This window comes from Haliaeetus albicilla, chromosome 14 (assembly GCF_947461875.1).
Source record: "Haliaeetus albicilla chromosome 14, bHalAlb1.1, whole genome shotgun sequence".
Lineage (NCBI taxonomy): Eukaryota > Metazoa > Chordata > Aves > Accipitriformes > Accipitridae > Haliaeetus > Haliaeetus albicilla.
Window position 1 is genome coordinate 13,502,793 of NC_091496.1, and position 20,456 is coordinate 13,523,248.

At 39.8% G+C, this 20,456-nt stretch overlaps 1 protein-coding gene across 2 annotated transcripts in view; it reads right to left on the bottom strand.

Moving 5' to 3' along the window:
- RSBN1L (round spermatid basic protein 1 like) overlaps window positions 1–20,456 on the bottom strand; it is a 55,978-nt gene that overhangs the window by 31,927 nt on the left and 3,595 nt on the right. For both annotated transcript variants that reach the window (XM_069801733.1, XM_069801732.1), the window contains exon 2: window positions 11,338–11,451. In XM_069801733.1, the coding sequence (XP_069657834.1) occupies window positions 11,338–11,451 (114 nt within the window). The remainder of the gene's footprint in view (window positions 1–11,337; window positions 11,452–20,456) is intronic.

Genomic DNA, 20,456 nt, shown 5'->3' on the forward strand with positions numbered 1-20,456 from the left:
TTAGGAAAAGTTATTTTTAAATACTTCAGACACCATATTTTGTAGGGAATTTATATTTTTATTTTAATTTTATATTTATATTCTAATATTAAATTGAATATAAAAAACTAGAAATGAAATTAAATAGAATTCTTAGAATTTTAAATTAATAATTATTTGTTCAGCCTTCAAATGCGGATACATGATATAGCTGAGCAATCTAAGTGCTCATTGCCACAGATGGGTAGAGTCCAACTCCCCACTCTGCCACTGCTCCTAGCACGCAGTCCTATACCATTCCTGGTACTGACTGATGCTCGTCTGACTGCACAGTAAATTGACTTAACTTAATGGCTTCGCAGAAAACTATTCACTTTGCTGCTAGATTAGTGAACAGAATTGGTTCACGGCATTGTCAGACAGGAACTAGAGCATGGAGACCACCGATAGCAGGCAATGAAGAGTAGCAGAACCCACCCCTCATCAGTGGCAGCAGACCACTTGATCTGCTTGGCTACGCTGCCCACCACACCTTCACCTCTCCACCCCAAGCACTGAACAAGGCTGAACTTTTAAGGATAAAAAAAATTCCCCTGCCACACAAAACACTACCTTAACACATATATGAGATAAGACCAAGTTCCTAGCAAACCTTAATAGAAAGCTTCCCAACCCAAAACCTTGGACTTTAAATTTAATGTTAAAGTTAGATAATTTACCTTTTTAAAGGTAACATTCTAGTACATTTAACTGCAATATGGATCAGACTACAATTTCTTCCCTGTCCTTTATTAGAGTGAGTGTGTGGGTGGTGCTGTACAGTGCTTGTTCCCATCATGATGTTTGACATCCCATATGCCCAACTTGATAATATTCGTGTTCAATTATTTTAGCATACAGATGAAGTTTTCCTGAGGAATACAAACACAAAATGGAAAATTGATTTCTAGAAGTAGTGTTTCTCAGCAAAGCTTAGTTTCACAGAACGAAGAGGTGGCACATTTCTAGTTTAAGGCTTCTGCTCTGCTGAATTTCAAAGATCCACTGTGAAGTAGGTGTTTAAAGCTGCTCAGAAGTTGCAAAGACTTCAATAGCAAAAGAAATTAGTTTGCTGAAATACTGGGATTGCTATCAGCAATGCTCAATAAAGTACTTTCATCTTATTCTTCTTTTGCAGTAGCTGTAGAGAGGAACAGAAACACTCAGTCACTCCTCTGCTGCATATATCAAAATACTTTAAAGCAAAACGTGCTGCTTCTTCCAAAACCAATAATGCTGCTTCGACGCTTGGCTAACGGACACCAAACAAGAACAGCTGCCTTCAATGTCTCCCTAGGCCAGTAATCAAGTTGCCTCACAGCAGACATACAGAATGTGGTGAAAACATAACCAAGCAATCCAAAAGACTAAATAAAAACTGAAACACCGTAAGACTGAGATATCCAAACTAGCTTTGTTTTAAGCAAGATTTGGCAGCAGCAGTGTAGTGCCTGATGCAAGTTAACTTAGTTTACCTCTCAAGTAGTTACTATTGAGGCACACACTCACAACCCAAAACCTTCAAGACAGGTTTTTCAGTCTTCACCAGCAATCACAATAAAGGTGTGTACATACATACACATACATACAACTGCTGGAATCTAATTTCAGCCAAGACAGTAGCCATTTTGAAGTGCATGGCATCTGCCTCTGTGTTCTGAGATGCATTTAGACAAGCACAGCTACTGAAACACCTATAAACAAAACAAGAAACTTTTCCACTGCACGATTCATAAACACAAGACAGAAGTAAGAATTTTCACTTGAACTAAAATACTTTTTTAATACAAGTGAGTCAGAGAACTGCTTTGGGACTCCAAGAATGATGAATAACAGGGGTGGAGGGTGGGGAGAAAAACCTTTGGCACCTACAGACGTGTACAGGAACTTTCCCCTTGATCTGATGTTAAAAAGCAGACTGAGCTCACATTCTACTGGAGCATAAAAGACCAAAGAACAGCAAAATTTTAATTTTGCTTTTGCTCTTGTTTAGCTAGAAATATCTGCACGAGGATGGAGTTATAAAACTTGCACTGTATTTTTAAATAAATTAGAATAGAAATCTATGTTCATTCTGTTCATGCATGCACAGTCAGCAATAACAGAACTAACTCTAAACAACCTTTAAACATTTTCTAGGCAAGTCAGGCCTTACATACCACAAATACTTCTGCCACTGCATATACCCACATAATAGGCAGATCTTTCAAGGTAACAGTAAATTTATTTCTTGTGGTGCCACAATATCCCTGTCACTCGCAGCACAGGACCCACTCGCAGCACAGGACCTATTACTAAAGACTCAGATTTAAAACTGTTTGAATTGTATGCAAATAAGCCAATGCTCTGTTATTATTAGATGATACATATTTGTAATTTAAATTGAATGCTAGACAGCCCGAACTCTGGTAACTACAGGTTCCTTCCAAGTGTGAGTTTTTTAAGAAGAAAACTCAGAAATTACCTGAAGTTTATCTCATGTTGTGTTTTGTCCATGAGATCATTTGATCTCAAATTTTACGTAACCAGAGAACACAAAGCTTTTACTTCATTAGTTGTCTCACCCAGAGCAGCGTTTCTCAACTTTGAGATCACAGCCCCCAAAATTATTAGGATGGAAACTTCAGAAGCTTAAAAAAAACAAACACCAAAAAAACACGTTAATAACAACACTAAATTGTTCTGTTCCCACAGTTTTCTAGCTCACAGCTAGTACCAGGAAAGGACAAACATTTTTAACTGCAGCCAGTAATTAAAGTCAGTTTTTACTTCCTCACATTAGGAGAGCTCAGTCACCAAAAATTTAACAGAGCTGAGGAGCACTTGGTCAGGGGTAGGAGCACAGAGGAAAGAACATCAATGCGGAAGACCCTAAACAGGGACCATATTTCCTAGATTTTTCAAGTGAACAGAAGGACTGGAACACAGCATCTTACTCCTTGTTCTATGGCACAAGAGAAGTCACAGCAATTATCAACCAGCTGCAGGCATACTACTTGTTCTGCAGTGAGAGATCAGCCTGGCTATTCCTGTCATCAGCTACAAAACATTGAAGTCTTTGGCTTGGTCCTGTACCAACTGTCTCCTACTGCAATACTATGAGACGTTCTACCTAGTACTCTCCAGTAAGGGGATAGGTAAGAAGTAACCTTCAATTAATGATCTTCACTTTCTTCCTATAGTCCCACATGGCCAGACAGATGACTCAAGCATTTTCTAACATTCTCACTGCAACTCAGACTAAAGCACTGACATATTAGAAATTTATGATGACTCACCTCTGCCACAGCTCTTCAGGCTGAGTCTTTGAATAGTCAACACACAAATCCCAGTTCAAACCACAGAAATGTCCCCATAGATCTTCCAAGGAGTTTAAAGTTCATAACCACAAACAACTAAAAAAAAAAGCTTAGAACAGAACAGCAAAGACTCCATTCACCAACCAGTAAATAAATAAAATATGCAGTCGCAGAGAACACAAGTGTTCTTGGAGGCACTGCCACTTATAGTAGGGGGAAAAAAAAGGGGGGGGGGGGGGCAAAAAAGCAGCTACCCAGCACAAGAAAAACCATGAGAAGCCTTTTAGAGCCTAAAAAACCCTCAAGTTTGTACCAGCCACATAGTTAAATAAGTGACAGGATTTTATATTTTGATTTTATGTATTATAAACTTATTTTTATATATTTTTCAATAAATATAATTTTATATAATAATTTGATGAGTTAATGAAAAACATATTAGAAAATAGTTCAAAAGGATCAGAACAACTGACTTCCTAATAGAGTTCAAATATGCACATGGAATTCTGAACAGACACAAAATGCACATAGTCACTCCGCAAATAAGGAGGATGAGCAAGATCAAATGCTGACAGGTTGAAAAGCTAACAGACCATATGCTGAAAACAAACATAACTTCAAGGTGTCTCAGTACACAGCCCAGGAAACAAACCAAACAGCAAGAGTACAACTGAGAACTCACAGCTATCCTGTTCTATTTATAGGCTTGAAGCTTGACTATTAAACATCAGAAGAGTCAAGCCTAAAAAAAAAAAAAAAAAAAAAACAACACATCAAATAATCCTATTTTATGTTGTCTCAGCCCTCCTGGAAGTTGAATAGTAACAACCACCTTGAGAACAGGTATTCAAGATTTTCAGAAAGCAACACTTACAGGCATACAAACACAGGATGTGATAAAAGTTGCTATGAGGATAGACGTTTACTTTTACCATGTTTATCTCATTAAGGTAACGGTCTCTTACACATCAGAGCCACACAGGAAGATCCTAACACGCTGCCTCTTATACCCTTTCCAACAACTGCACTTGTCATGAAAGTTTCAATGGGATGTTGTAAGATAAGCAGAGATTTATGAAGTGATGAATAAAAAATATAAAGCTCTAAAACATTTTCAGTTAATTCTTCTACAACAAACAGTCTGAAAATATAAAGTCTTCAAACAGTCTACGGAGTCTGGTCACCTGAGTTACCACATTATATATATATACATAAAATTACAGATTAACTATTTTAAGGACTTTTTTAAAGTACTTTAAAAAGGAGCAACCATTTATTCCTTCCATACTTCTAAAACTCTCTATTCTCCAAATAAGTCAACATCCAAAATAAAAAACGTAACAGAAATGCCACCTAGACTGAAAGCAAGGATAGAAACTTGGTGGAGAGGGAAGGTGTAACAGAAGAATTCTGTTCAAAATTATGGGTCTGCATATGAGAATCCTTAAGAGGAATCATGCAGGACAAATTTTTTGTGCGGTTCCACGTGTCTGGATCTTAAAATACACTATGAGGTGAAAAAGTGCCAATTTAATCATCTTAATTCAATGAAGCCTTCCACTTCAAGCAGCAAAGGCAGCAAACACACTCCTCTAGCAGCATTTTTCACCTGCTATGGAAGAACTTGAAAGACTGTAGAGTAACCCACATAGAAGCAGACCTCTTCTGAATGGACCATCACAGTATTTTAATTAATCTGTGGCACTGAAATTATAAACTGAAACCCACTTCACATTAACAATAAAATCACCAGGTGAAGAAAAATATTTTATGCGCACCCAGCCTAGCAACTTACCCAAAGACATTTACTAGCTGAAGGTAGAAACACTGTTCTCGAAGGAAGGGTTCCTATAAATACGACAGCACTGCAATTCTCTCCGAAGTCTTACCTTTGAATTCCTTGTCTTTGAAATAAAGTAATTAAAAAAATACAGTTACTTCCAGTTTTCAACATAAAAAGAAGTTCCAAATCATACATGTGCATTTGTTACACACAGCCTGTCATAATTTGTACTTACAGCCTTCAGATCAGTATTTCAGATCTCTTTCAACAACAACAAAAAATAATAATAAAAAATCATATGGAAACCTTTTAACCTGCATAGATTTTGTAGACAGTGGTAGAAAAAGACTTTACTTCTGCTTTTCACTGATGTACCAAAAGTCTTTGCTTCAAGCTCCAGACCCCCGCTTTCAATAAGACACACTTCAAAGCTATTACAGCACAGCTCTCCCTCCACCTGCTCCATCCTAAAGCAGCAAGCACTGACAGTGTCTCACGCTGCCTGGACAACAGTAGAGACTAATTAAGTCCAGCACTGTTGGCTCCTTTTAGGTTCTCAAAGATTTGTGTAGCCAACTAAATGCACTAGCTGAAGAGGAGTAATGGAGGGTAGAAATGAATCAGTCATGTAAAGGGATGAGAAGGCACCAAGAGCAAGCAGCAACAAAGACATCTCCAGAAAACCTGGAAAAGTGATCCACCAGCTACACAAAAAGGTAAGCAAATGATTTAATGCATTCTTTCTAAAAAAAAAAAAACAAACAAAAACATTTTGAGGCCCACTAGAACTTAGAAGAGCTCTGCTCTCAGTTGATCTCATCACACATACCCTACCTGTATTTTACAGCGCTATTTCACCCTATACTCATATATTTTATTGGTAAAAGTCAATAACTCGGTGCCTAAGGACTGTGAAGCAAAATCAGCATTGCAGGCAAATCAGTGTGGTGAGCTGTGTGCCCTGCACTCTTACCTCAGTCTTCACCATCCCCTCAATGTCCCATAAACTAAAATGCACTGCATACAAATCCTTCAACATTTTCCCTTAAGACACACAAAGACAAAATATGGCAGGTAGGAAAAAGCATGCAGTATGACACAGAGGTAGGTCCCGTCTTAAATATACCAATTTTATAATTACTTCTGTGAAAAAAACAACTATAAAAGAATTCTTAAATGTTCATAAGAATGTACAATTAAATGTAATTTCTCCCAGAAGACTAAAAAAAAGCTTGAGAAAACAATTTGTACTTAGATGTTCATACCAGCACAATAAAGATGTTCATTCTCCCTTCTTCCCTGCATTTTGACATTCCATAAACCAAGGCATTTAATCTTGCAGAAACACACACGAAGAATTTCTCCTACTGCATTTTTTAGAAATTGCTATGCTCCAATACAAATAACGAGAAAAATAGGACTGACTTTTTCTTTTTAAAGGGAAAACACAAATGGGACTCTTTAAAAATAAACCTATTAATCCTTTTTTTTTTTTTGCAGGATCTCCAGTAACCCTCAGCCATGTGACACTGGTGTGAAATTTTTTTGTTTGAAACTTTCAATTTCTAAAAGGTAACTTTTTCATTATGCAGATTTTCTGAAAAGCAAATTTAAATCACTTATATTTCCTGAATTTTTAACAATATGCATGTGCAAAGAAGTTTTTTTACAAAAAAACTGAGCTCTTCCTTCTACATAACAGATTGAGAGAAAAAGGGGCAATCATATAGCCTTATTCTACAGAGAATATATCTGCAAGTGCAAAAGGATTACAAAAAAATCTTTTCATTCTAGATGCATAAGAAAAGCCATCAGGGTCTCTGACAGCCAAACATTTCCTTTAGCAGCCTCAGGAACTGCAAGAATACCCTTTTAAAGAGTTGCCCTTCTCCAACGTGGGCAAGTTTTATCATTGCTTTCAACAGAACAGCAACCCAAGTTTAGGCAGATAAACAGCTTACATCCCTAAGCTTCCTAACATAAGTAAACTCTTCCACATTCAGCTCAAAGCACCAAAATCAGGCTTATGCACCAACTCGCCTTCAAAAGGCATCAGTCCCTCAGTACTGACCTCTTCTGTAACTAGCCACCTTTTATCTGAGACAGCTAGTTTAACTGTCTGAAGTCAGGCAGGCTATTACCTCCACCCCCTCAATGAAAGTAAGTCACAAACAAAAGAAAAAAAACCAAAAAAGACAAAACCCAAAACACTAACAATAACATAAGAATAAAAGCATTCAGCAGATGGTCAGAGTAACATTTTACAAGATCTAATGCCTAGAAGTAAGCTTAGAGACCAGCACTGTAGTCTTTTAGCACACACACACAAAAAAAAAACAACCAACCAACCACAAAACTAAAAACCCAAAGAAAAGGAAAGTAGACTAGTTCCAAACCTTTGTTCCTAAACCCACACAGTGAATTCTGAGCTCAGAATAAAAGGGCTTGGAGCTTAACTTTTGTTTCACAGGAAGAAGATATCCTTAGATGAAGAGTTAATAATGTTTGAGAAGGTCACAGAGGCACTGACCACTGATACAAGAAGCTGATTCTTAAAGCACTTCTGCCTTTGCTCTGTTTCCCTCAGCTTCCAGGATGTAAAGCAAGATCACCAGAAGGAATCAGGAAACGTTACACAAACTTCACAGCACATACGAACACATCCAGTCAGACTTTGGAGGCCCACAGAAGACATCCAGAGCTGCTATTCTGAACAGGATGCAAACTCAGTGGAGATGATCTGTCTGCTCTAAATAACCGCTCTCCCGACAGACCTTCTTTCCCTAAAATAAGAGTAAATTTTGCAGTATACTGGCAAACCAAACATAGCCTCTACAAAACCCTTCTCGCCAACACCTTAAAGAAAACGTAAAACATGGCACTTGACTGATAACGTATCAGATCTATGAAATAGGGATAAGGCACATAATGCACTTGTAGCACTGTTCTCTGTGAGAATAACCTATCCTGCTGCTCAGCTACCTCAGAACAGCAGGCCCTGTGCATAGGCTTTTTTTATATCAACTTGAAAATACAGCACTGTTTGAGGCCCAATATCCCCATGAGATATCATTTATTAGACCTGTGTAACAAGACTTGCTGTCTTTGCAGCTTCCACCTCATCTGCTGAATGGCAACAGAAACAGGAGAGGGCAAAAAAAAGGCTGATATGCAAACAAAACCTGAAAAAACTGTTGAGGCAGTTAAGTGTTGCCCAGTATCTCAACCACCAGCTTCCTTTCATGCTCAGCAAAGTCAAGCCACAGCTGTTCTTTTCACAGGAAGTTACCAGCTTACACATTCCTCATGGTCTAAGCTGATACCTCGAGATCTGACCAACACAGGTTTCAAGCTGTTATGGCTGCTAATACAGCTACTTGGAGCTGTGCTTAGAGTATAATATGTGATATAGTAATTACAGGATTCTGTGCCTCTGATATGAACATTTTGAAGATAATGTTTTGGTTTGGGAGGTTCATTTTTTTGTTTGTAAATTAAATCCTACAGCAGACAAGATAACAGAAAATATATCAGGAATTGTTCCTAACTTCAAAAGCAGAGTCTGAAAATAACAGATTAAAAAAAAATTGGCCTACTTAAATAAGCAACATCCTCAGAGAAAAACTGATGCAGCATAACCTAGATAAGTGAAGAACAAGGTGGATCAAGAACTGGCTTAACTGCCATGCTCAGAGGATTGTGATCAGCAGCACAAAGTCCAGCTGGAAAACAGTGGCTACTGGAGTAACCCGGTCATTGATACCTTGCGCCAATACTGTTCAACATCTTCATTAATGGCCAGCATCATGGGACAGAGCACGCCCTCGGCAAGTTTGCAAGCGATAGAAAACTGGAAGGAGTGGTTAATGCACCACAGGGTTGCGCTGCCAGTGAGAGGGACCTTGAGAGGCTGTAGAAACGGCCCGACTCGGTGGACACGCGAAGTTAACGCAGGGATGTGCAAAGCCCCACAGCCTGGGAGGAATAACCCCCTGCACCAGCACAGGCTGAGGACCAACTGGCTGGACAGCAGCCCAACAGAGAAGGACTTGAGGGTCCCGCTGGATGACAGGTTGCCCATAAGCCATCAGTGTGCCTTTGTAGCAAAGCAGGCCAGCAGCCCCCTGGACAGGATTAGGAAAAGCACTGCCAGGAGGTTGAGGGGAGTGATTCTTTCCCTCTGCTCACCACTGGTGAGACACATCTGGAGTATCGTGTCCAGTTCTGGGCGTGGCAGTCCAAGACTGCTGGACTTGCTCCAGTATGCCCAGGTCTAAGGGCCCCAAAAATGATTAAGGGAACAGAGCATCACGCACACAAGGAGAGGCTAAGAGCAGTGAATTGTTCGGCATGGAGAAAAGAAAGCAGGGGGAAGAAGAATTTTATCAGTGTGTACAAATACTTGATGACAGGGTGTAAAGATGTAGCCAGACTCAGAAGCACTGAGGTTGGAAGGGACTTCTTGGTATCGTTTAGTCCAAACCCCCTGCTCAAGCACAGTCACCCAGAGCAGGCTGCCCAGGACTGTGTCCAGTCAGGTATTACAACCTCTGTAGGCAACCTGTGCCAGTACTCAACAACCCTCAGAGTAAAAAAGTTGTGTCTTTTTTTCTTGCATTCAGACAGAATTTCATGCGTTTTGTGTCCGCTGTCTCCTGCCTCAGACCACTGCTGAGAAGAGGCCATCTCCACCTTCTTCATTCCCTTCCATCAGGTGTTTATACACATTGATGAGATGCCCCTTGAGCCTCCTCTTCTTTAGGCTGACCAGTCCCAGCTGTCTCAGCCTTTCCTCATAGGAAAGATCACAGAATAGAATCATAGAATGGGTTGGGTTGAAAGGGACCTTTAAAAGGTCATCTAGTCCAACTCCCCTGCAATGAGCAGGGACACCTTCAACTACATCATGTTGCCCAGAGCCCCGTCCAACCTGACCCTGAATGTTTCCAGGGATGGGGCATCTACCACCTCTCCGCACAACCTGTTCCAGTGTTTCACCACCCTCATTGTAAAAAATCTCTTCCTTATATCTAGTCTAAATCTACCCTCCTTCAGTTTAAAACTATTACCCCTTGTCCTATTGCAACAGGCCCTACTAGATGCTCCAGTCCTTTCACCATCTTTGGCCATGTGAAGGACTGACTCCAGTAAATCCATATCTTTCTTGTACTGGGGACCTCAGAACTGGACACAGTACTCCAGATGCAGCCTCAGCAGTGTTAAGTGAAGGAGAAGGATGACCTCCCTTGACCTGCTGGCAACGCTCTTCCTAGTGCGGCCCAGGATACTGTTGGCCTTTTTTTGCTGTGAATGTGTGCTGCTGGCTCACAGTCAGCTGCCTGTCTGCCAGAGCCCTGACGTCTTTCTCAGCAAAGCTGCTTTCCAGCTGGTCAGCCCCCAGTATGTACCCGTGCTTGGGGTTATTCTTCCCCAGATGCAGGACGATACTCAGAGGTATCCGGTGATGGACAAGAGGTAAAGTGTACACACTGAAATAAAAGAAATCCCTTCTAAACATAAGGCAACACTTTTTTACTGCAAGAGTGGTCAAATACTGATACTGGTTGTCCAGAGAGATTGTGGAGCCTCCACCTTTGGAGAAACACAGAACCTGATAGTCCTGGGCAACCTACTGTAGTTGAACCTACTTTGAACAGCAGCATGCTGTTCAAAGCCTCGCAACCTCAACCATTGTACATCCAGTGAATCTTAGAATTGTATAAGCATGAGAACATGATCGTAATTACATTCCATTACAGTAAATGAAGTTGAAGAAATTAGCCAAAATTAAGACTGTTGCACATAATTTTTTAGTATTTGACAAAATTCCTGAATTACAACTCCTTAGTTATTCAGTTTTGTGCATTTAATGTCAGATATAAAATGTGATACAGACTAATTTTTTCTTCTCTACAATATATAAAATTATGACCTTCTTCAGCAACTGCAGAGAAGATGTAGTTATCACCAATATTATTCCTTGAAGCTCTAGTCTTTACCACTACTGTATAAACAACATTGTGGTGACAGTTATATTTTTAATCTCCAGCATATAACACAGTTGACAAAAAAATTAACATTTACAGTTAAGTTTTAGTTTGCAATCCTCATACCAACTAATCCGGGAAAATGACATTTAAGTTAAATGAAAAACATAGTATTAAAACTCAGTATCCAATCCAAATATGAAGATTTTAAAGCACTAGAATGAAATACCGCTACATAGTTTGAACCTACCTTTCTGTAATAATTTGACCTCTCCATTTTCTTTCTTGATTTCATTCATTATTTTGTGCTTCTTCTTCTCTTTTTGCTTCTTTTCCCTTTCTTTAATTTTGTCTTTGATTTGAGCTGAAATGCAAATATTTTAAAATTTAGTAGGAACAGAAAACTAATTGTCGCATGCACGTTTCATATTACTCTTACATGAGCTCTATTAAGAGGATAAAAGGAGGACTTGAAAGGAAATCCCAGTATTTATAATATGAAAACCTAATATTTATCTGTTGCATAATCCAACATAAGCTTATTTAACTCAGACCAGTTTTGTTTGTTAGAACTGTATGCAACAACTCAGCATGTTAACTGCATACAGTTCACAATTTCCACTTACTCCTACTACCCTGTGCTCTTATTTTGCATCTGCAGTTGGCTCTTATTTCTTGAAATTCAAGTTACACGCATTAGATAACAAATGGGGAAAAGAGTACGGTTTGTATTTTCTTGGGTGCACATATACACTAGAAACCTCACATAACTATCTTCACATAGTTTAAACTTAAAGGCTTTTTCAAGTACCTTGGAATGACGACAATTTGTCAGCTGCAAAATCTTTTACATTAAGTTCGACAGCTACACTAATGCATTAATAGCAGTAAGATGTAATTAATAGAAACACATGAAACATGCTGTATTTGCACAGCAGATACAATGCACTGGTGCTTCCCTTGCTTACCTACAATCAGCAACAGCTTACCTGAGCAATCTCATTATTCATTCACTTTCTTGTCACGTTCCTCCAGGTTTCTAAATCATTGTCATACAAAAGCAGAGACTTTAGGCCTGCTTTCTACATGAAAAATACTAGACCCAGAGGAATTCATAATTTCAAGTAGTAATCTTTTCAAGCCGAGTTTCGATTTACTTTTGAGGCCAAGCATTCAGAGAAGTCAGATTTTACTAGGCTTAGATGCACTGCAGCCAGCATTTCATGGTCAGTCTCTTGGCCTGAAGCCAAGTACCTGCTCCAAGAGTTTACTGGGCTTTTTAACCTCCACAGGGAAAGAGGAAATCTGATGACTTATGAAGCGTGTTAATAGTTAAACAAAGGGTTGACAGTAATCCACATAAATGAATGCTGTAACAATGACTCCACAGCATTCATATCTTTCCTTCCAGGAGTCTTCCAGTAAGGCTACAGAACTTGAACCCTAGCAGTTGTTAGGATGAAGACCGTATTTTGGGAGGAGCCTAAGAAAGAAAATAAAAACCGAAAGAGATGGCAATTGAGATATGTCTGTTGTCTATCCACAGATCAAGATAAGCAGTTGGGAGAGAATAGAAACTATGCTGGCACAAAAATAAAAAGGAGTAAGGTAGCTGTGCTTAAAATCGTCTGGAAGTCTCAGTTCTAAGCGACTGAAACAATCACATTCAAGAACAGCCTTCTAAGGTTCAAAGAGAAGGGATGACAAAGCAGATTCATCTGTATAGTAGACCATGGAATCCGAACAAGTTTTCCTAAGCAACACAAACCTGTCCTTTCTAGGAATAGGTTAAGCAGACATGAATCTTCCTCTCCAGCCTGCTTCTCCCCCAAAAGAAATCCGCAAATTGTAAATCCCCCGCAGTTTAAGAGTATGAAGTCAGATATAAATTATACAACAGGAGTTTAAGTAACACTCTGAAAGCTGACGCTCACTCAGCAAGCAGGCTATAACACCAGGCTTGATTTGTAACCTGCACTGAATGTTCAACTCAGCCAGGATTACAATTATCATAGGAAGACCTAGATTTTATCTCAACATTTGCATACCGTTAAGGGGCACACTTGACTTCTGCTATCACTTACGAATCAAAGAAAGATTGAAGAGCATATACAAATGCTGAGCCTTGTTCAAAGAGGACCAGCAAAAGACTGAAAGAATCCTTTATTGTAGGCACATGAATAGCATCACAGGCCAATGAATCTTCCAGTTTTGTCAGAAGCAACACATAAGGACAGAGAACAAGCTGAAACCTTTTAAAGAGCCTCTAGTTTATTTTCACATCCAGAAAGCAATTAGCAGAGTCAATGGTGAAACGTTCCAGACAAAAGAAACAATGGAAGTGTCCTGTGACCTCCTCTAGCAACAGCCACAAGCAAGTCATACCTGAAGGGACTGCAAATACAATGTAAATGCAGCTGAGGAAGGTTTGCAATAAATTAAGCTTAACTATTTCCCTTTTAGAAATCACAGTACTGTAACAAAACCAGTGTACAGCCTGAGGCAAGTAAAGAACTGTTGAGAATCCCAATTTAAATGTACAAATTCTCAGGTTTCCTCCCGCAAAGCCCACAGAATAGATAAGAAATGAGATTCACTCCACAGATTAACACTTCATCTTAAGTCTCAGTTCAAATGCCTTCAGTTTATAATTAAAAATAAGTATTTTCTACTCTGGCTGGCAAAACTCAAACCACATTTTTTTTAAAAAAGCCCTAGTCTAAATAAAAGGTTAATTAAAAAAAAAAAGGAGTAGGCACAGCATATGTTCTGCAGGAAATCATAAAAATGTTTATAATAACCCTTTCAAAATTCATCATTAAACAGTATTTTTATGTGAAGCCACCTAAGCATATTCACATTTCAATAACTATTTTTCCATTTTAGTAGATATTAAAAAATAGCATTCCAGCAATATAAACTTCAGCTGTATTTAAGCTGAGCTATTTGCTCTCTCCCTTTTAACAAAGTTGTTCTGATAAGCAATAATCAAAAGATCAGGTACTGAATATGAGGATTTGTCTACCATTTCATCTGGGGGGGGGGGGGGGTGATGATTTTTTTTTTATTATTCGATCAAAACAGACAAAAAAACCCCAAACCCTGTTATGTCTGCTCAACTTTGAAAAGGGAGAAAATACCAAATCTCAAAAGTTGGTATTCTGATTCTTCCAATGGGAGAAAGTCATCATGATACCATGAATCACATCTGAAGCGACAAAAAAGAATACTTAATAGCCATATAAGACACCAACAAAAAAAATGCAATGAAACAGGTGTCTCTGGGAAAATACCAGTTCCTCTACTACAGATTTAAATTAGCACTTTGTTTTATCAACACATCACTCGTACCAAAATCCTTAAAGTCATCCCTAAGCAATGCACTAGCTCTCAATTTGGCCAGAACACAGCTGGATTGACTGATGTCTGTTTCTACTCACTATAGTGTACTGGGACAGCTGATAGCTATTTCTCCTTAGCCCAATGCTTACTACAGCTGCAATTGCTTCCTTGTGACATTCAACACCCAAAGGAGTCAGTGGTCCTTAAAACATTATCCTGTTGTTCATTTGATGAATTTTAGGGGCTGCCTCCAAAGACCAAATCATATATTCAGGTCTCTCCACATTAATCTGTATTTTCCACTGTTTATTTAACAATTACATTAGGGACAATTATGACTAAAACACAGTAATTGATACATACAAACTCTTCATACATATAAACGTTATTGTAGCATAGTAACCCTTAGAGTCATCTCACATCATTGCTCATTGTACCACATGCTCTTCCTGCACACATACAGACTTCCTACTCCTTTACCTACCTCTACACTACAACCAAAAGCCAAAAGTTTGAAGTAATTTGTATCCCAGGGTAAAGATTCAGAACACTGTATCTTTTCATAAAGTTTTTCCCCTACGAAAAGGCACATCAGCTTCATATGCTACTGACAGAAAAATATGGTGCTCAGGAAATAACTGGTCAAGGACTAAACAGAGTTTGTAAATACTCCCTACTAGGGTTTAAAAAAAAATAAAAATTCCAAGCATAGTAGGAATCATCCATGGAAGGTCCAGTAAGATTTAGGCTCACTCCTTAGCTTTCGAGCTCTACTGCCTGAAGAAAAAAACGTCTCTACTATTACAGAGTTACTTTTCACTCTTGTGATGGGCTAACCCTGGCTGGATGCCAGGTGCCCACCAAAGCTGTTCTATCACTCCCCTCCTCAGCTGGACAGGGGAGAGAAAACATAACAAATGGCTCATGGGTCAAGATAAGGACAGGGAGAGATCACTCACCAATTACCATCACTGGCAAAACAGACTTGACTTGGGGAAAAAAATTAGTTTAATTTATTACCAATCAAAATCAGAATAGAGTAATGAGAAATAAAAACTAAATCTTAAAAAGACTGTCCACCCACCCCTCCCTTCTTCCCAGGCTTCACTTTACTCTTGATTTTCTCTATCTCCTCCCCCACAGCAGCACAGGGGGACGGGGAACATGGGTTGGGGTCAGTTCATCACACCTTGTCTCTGCCACTCCTTCCTCCTCAGGGGGAGGACTCCTCACCCTTCCCCTGCTCCAGCATCAGGTCCCTCCCAGAGGAGACAGTCCTCCAAAAACTTCTCCAACATGAGTCCTTCCCACTGGCTGCAGTTCTTCATGAACTGCTCCAGCGTGGGTCCCTTCCATGGGCTGCAGTCCTTCAGGCACACACTGCTCCAGTGTGGCTCCCACGCAGGGTCAAAAGTCCTGCCAGCAAACCTGCTCCAGCATGGGCTCCTCTCTCCACAGGGCCACAGGTCCTGCCAGGGGTCTCCACCTCCACTGGTCCTCCACGGGCTGCAGGTGGAGATCTGCTCCACTGTGGACCTCCCTGGGCTGCAGGGGGACAGCCTGCCTCACCATGGTCTTCCCCACGGGCTGCAGGGGAATCTCTGCTCCAGCACCTGGAACACCTCCTCCCCCTCCTTCTGCACTAACCTGGGGGTCTGCGGGGCTGTTGCTTTCTCATATTCTCAATCCTCTCTCTGGCTGCAGTTACGCAGTTTTTCCTCCCCCCTTGTTAAATACATTATCTCAGAGGCGCTACCACCATCGCTGATGGTCTCAGCCTTGGCCAGCGGCGGGTTGGTCTTGGAGCCGACTGACATTGGCTCTGTCAGACATGGGGGAAGCTTCTAGCAGCTTCTCAGTGAAGCCACCCCCGTAGTCCTCCCACTACCAAAACCTTGCCATGCAAACCCAATGCAACTGTACTAAATAAGCTAATGCCATGTGTATCCTTTTTAAAATACAGAGTTCTGTAGGAGTAAGTATCCCTATTTGGAGGAAATACAACACCCAAGGAATGAAGACATTTCTAGATGTCTCATTCAAGTTCACAATGAGTGTCACAAGTCCATATTCTTTGGTTTTAGTGTCATAGAAACAGTACACCCATGAATGAAATGCAGCAACAGCAGTATATTAAAAAAAGTGCTGTACACAAACAGGAAGAATTCCATTATGAAGAAGTGTTCTACCTCACCTTCCTAAATGGTATCTGAAGAATGTTTTCACTTTACAGTGAATCCACATGATTAACTGAATGAATTAAGAGTGATATGCATACTTCCTCTTCAAATCCAAAAGCTTCTACTTTTTCTGGATGTTGGGTTAAGTACATGAATAAAAGAAATGGAATATGTACTGTATTTATAAGGTAAACGGCCATTTACAAATAAAGGCTATAGTAGAAGCTTTCTGTTTCCTAACTCGGTAGATACCTTCTCATAACAATTGCAGTGATTTCCTAAGTAGTAAATAAAGGAACACAAATTCAGAGACACCACCATTCAGATTCCAGAAATTCAACCAGATCTTTGCCTCTACTGCAAGCTTTCTACAAAAAGGTAAATTGAGTGCATAGAGAAGGAGTCAAGTGGGAAACACTCTGTAGTGGACTGTGCAACGTGGTCACTGTCACCTTCTGAAATTCACACCTTGAAGCCAATACAGCAGCTCAAGCAAGTCCATTGCAGCACTGAAAGAGGCAAGCTTTACAACCTTGTCAGATGCCAAAAGCTGCAGCTGCTTTGCATCAGTTTTCCAGATGGTAACCCACATTAGTAGTCAGTCATAGATTATGTTCAAAGTATTCTGCCTCTCTCTCCTCCCTTTGATTTAAGGGCTGTCACCGCACATCAGGCAAAATATTTACAAACTACTGCTAACGGACACCATCAATATGGTTAACACCAACAGTATTGTAACTGAAGGGAAGGGGGAGGAGGAGGGAAGTACATAAACATCAGTTACGGTCCCTTCTATCACCACTCTCCTCCCTTTATACAAATACCCATAAAAATAAAACCTCAAGAAGCCATGTTTATCTGGTTATGCAGAAACATGAAGTATGTTTAACACCACTACGTTAACGGTTTTGACACCTGCACTTTTATTAAGTCATACAAGATACACTGGAGAGCAGGCTTTCTGACTTAATGAACATGAAAAAACCCATACAGTATTTCTGAGATCAACCCCCCCAAAAGTCATGACAGCTTTCTCATTCCAATAACGAGGAGTATTTGGCTGACATCCCTTTCAGTAATTAAAGTTTAACATCCAAGATATGACTAAAGAAATCCCTCCAGTGAATGGGAAGGAAGACAGACCCCTTTCAGAACCAAAACACTTCCAAGAAATTTAAATCTAATCTTTACAATTCCTCTAATCTTTGCACTCTAAAGGAGACCTTCTACATGCAGAACTGAATGAGCCAACTTTAAGCGCAAAGCACTGGGGAGTTGCATCAGAAATCAGTAGTGGAGAACATGACAGCTACAAACAAGGCCTCTGCAAGCGGTTTCAGATCTGATGTTTCAGCCTACTGGTCTTGTTTCAACTAAGAAAAATTATTTATTATTCTACAATCGGAATAAGTTTCTGCAGTGTAAATTACACAGAGCTAGATTCTGGGGTACAGGCGGGGCTTGCTTTTTTGGCCAGCTTAGAAAGTGAAAGATTTTGTTCTGCCTAGCAAAGCTTCACAGTTATTTCATAGAAACAAAAAGGGGACAGGGCCCCTCAGGAGAAAGATACACTGCTCCAAATTCATCTCAACGTTGGACACTTAAGTTAATACCACTATCAGCTCTCAAACTAAACTGCATAAAAATCTCAAACATCCAAAGAAATCTGAGAGGTCCCTCTTCCTCTTGTATACTACACTTAAAACCCTAAACACTTTCCAGACATGGCCAATTACAGTGAGGTATCTAAACAGAAATATATTAAAGAATTCAGAAGAGAGCGATCATGAGGCCTCACAAGCATGAGAATGACTGCTAAATTTAAGGAGTTTGGCAGGGGGGAGGGGGAAGTGAGTCAAGCCACAGAGCACAAAAAAAAAAGCAAAGGAAATAAAAGTAAACAGAAGGAGGAAATGTTTAGCAGAAGAAAAAAAGACAATCTAACTAGCAAGATGCATGGTCCCAGCTCTAAAGGAGGCAAAAAGAAGATCCAAAACTTTCTCCAGCCTACTTTGGTAAGTCAGAATATGACATGAGCATCCTATCGGATGCAAACCGAACTTAATAAGCCTGAAAAGTGCAATTTCTTGAAAACTTAAAACCTGGAAGTGTCATGCAACCCAAAAAAACCAAAGTTATCAGAAGAATCACTGCTAAATGCCCACCTGAAATCTAACCTATCTTTTCAAGACAGCAAGAGAAAGAAGGGGGCGGAGTGGGGGCGGGGGGGGGAAGACTAGAAGTAAAAACAAGAGCTACAGTACCATGTTCAGCTTTCCTGCTCATATAGAGAACCCCCATCTGCAAGTTAAAAATACCAGTGTAATTTTGTAATTGCTTGCAAACTAAGGTTATCAGCAAATAAATCATTGAAGAAAAAAAAATGAAGAGAAAAGGAAAAGGTACACAGAAATGGCACAAAACCCAGAAAAGATGGTGCATGCATCTGAATCACACCTTACAGCAAGTCTATGGACCAAACCAAAAAACTTGGGGCAGGTGTCATCTGATGAAGTGGGGAGTGGCTGAGCTGAGCTTTGCACTGTTAAGAAAACAATTTCAACTACGAACTGCTAGAGCAGAGTATCAGTTAAATGACTAACTGAACCAGTACAGTCATAAACTGGAACAGCAATCATTTCCGTCTGATTAACACCATGTTTTAAAACAAAAATAGTTACACAACTTCTAATTCCACTATCAGAACGTACTTGACAAGTGAAATATAAGCTTATTTTAAACAGTCTAAACCTCGTATCTGCAGGATAAATCATGTATACGGAAAAATGTTCTTCCAGATTCTCTGCATGCTAGATCACCATCTCAGAAGGGTTCACTCAACTCCATTCATTTAATTGAAACACAAGCTGTAAGTAAGGCCTGGTTATGACTCTGCAAGTTAAAGGTCTTTCCAATGAATTAGAAGACCAGAGAAATCTGTAAATGAAGACTTGTTCAAGGAAGAAAATACAAAAATTTTAAAGAGCTTTAAACACATCACCCATCCTGGCTATAATCAAGCTCAACATCTTCCTATCACTTAGAAAAGAAAGGTGCCTCAAAACTACACTCTCTTACCTTGTAATCACTATCGCAAGCGAAGAACAAACATCAGCTCCTATAATCAGCTTTTTTGAATGGTAGGTGAAAAATCTCACAATTTCCTCCTCGGTGTCAATGTCCCTTTATCATCATCACAGTAATTAAACTACAAATAGGAAAATGCTACTGGTACTGCTCAAAGTCCTATGATGACAGTTTTCCAAGTCCAGATCTCACATTCATTCATTCCGCATCATTGCGCACCCCGATTCCCTGTATTATCTTGTCTACACTGTCTCAGCAATCCCATGAGACAAATTTTGCCATTCTTCCCCCGATCCCCCTAGCTTCATTCCTCGTTTAAGCTCTGTGCAGGCCCTCCCTCCCTTCCACCAAGGTAAAGCTCTTACTCTTAGCATCATAACTGCTGTATGTAGCAGAGTATACACACAACTCACTGATTAGAAACGCGACTCCTCCCAATTCATAGACACTGGCACCCTTATCAGTACCAAGCTCAATTAAAAATTCCACTCCATCCCACGTACCATGTGCAATGCATCTCCACTTTGGCTAGATGGATGGAGTTTTTCCATCTTCAGAGCCTCAAAACGATCAAGGAAATCTCACCCATTCCACCTGCTTTTCTTCTGATAACATTGCCTCTTTTAGAGACTTCTGCACCTCTAGTCTCCTCATCTGCACAATTTTCTTTCTGGCAGGTGCAACACTGATACACATATCAGTTCTGAATGCTGTGAGAGAAAAACCATCAATACTGTCAATTCCGTGTTGCTGCTCATTT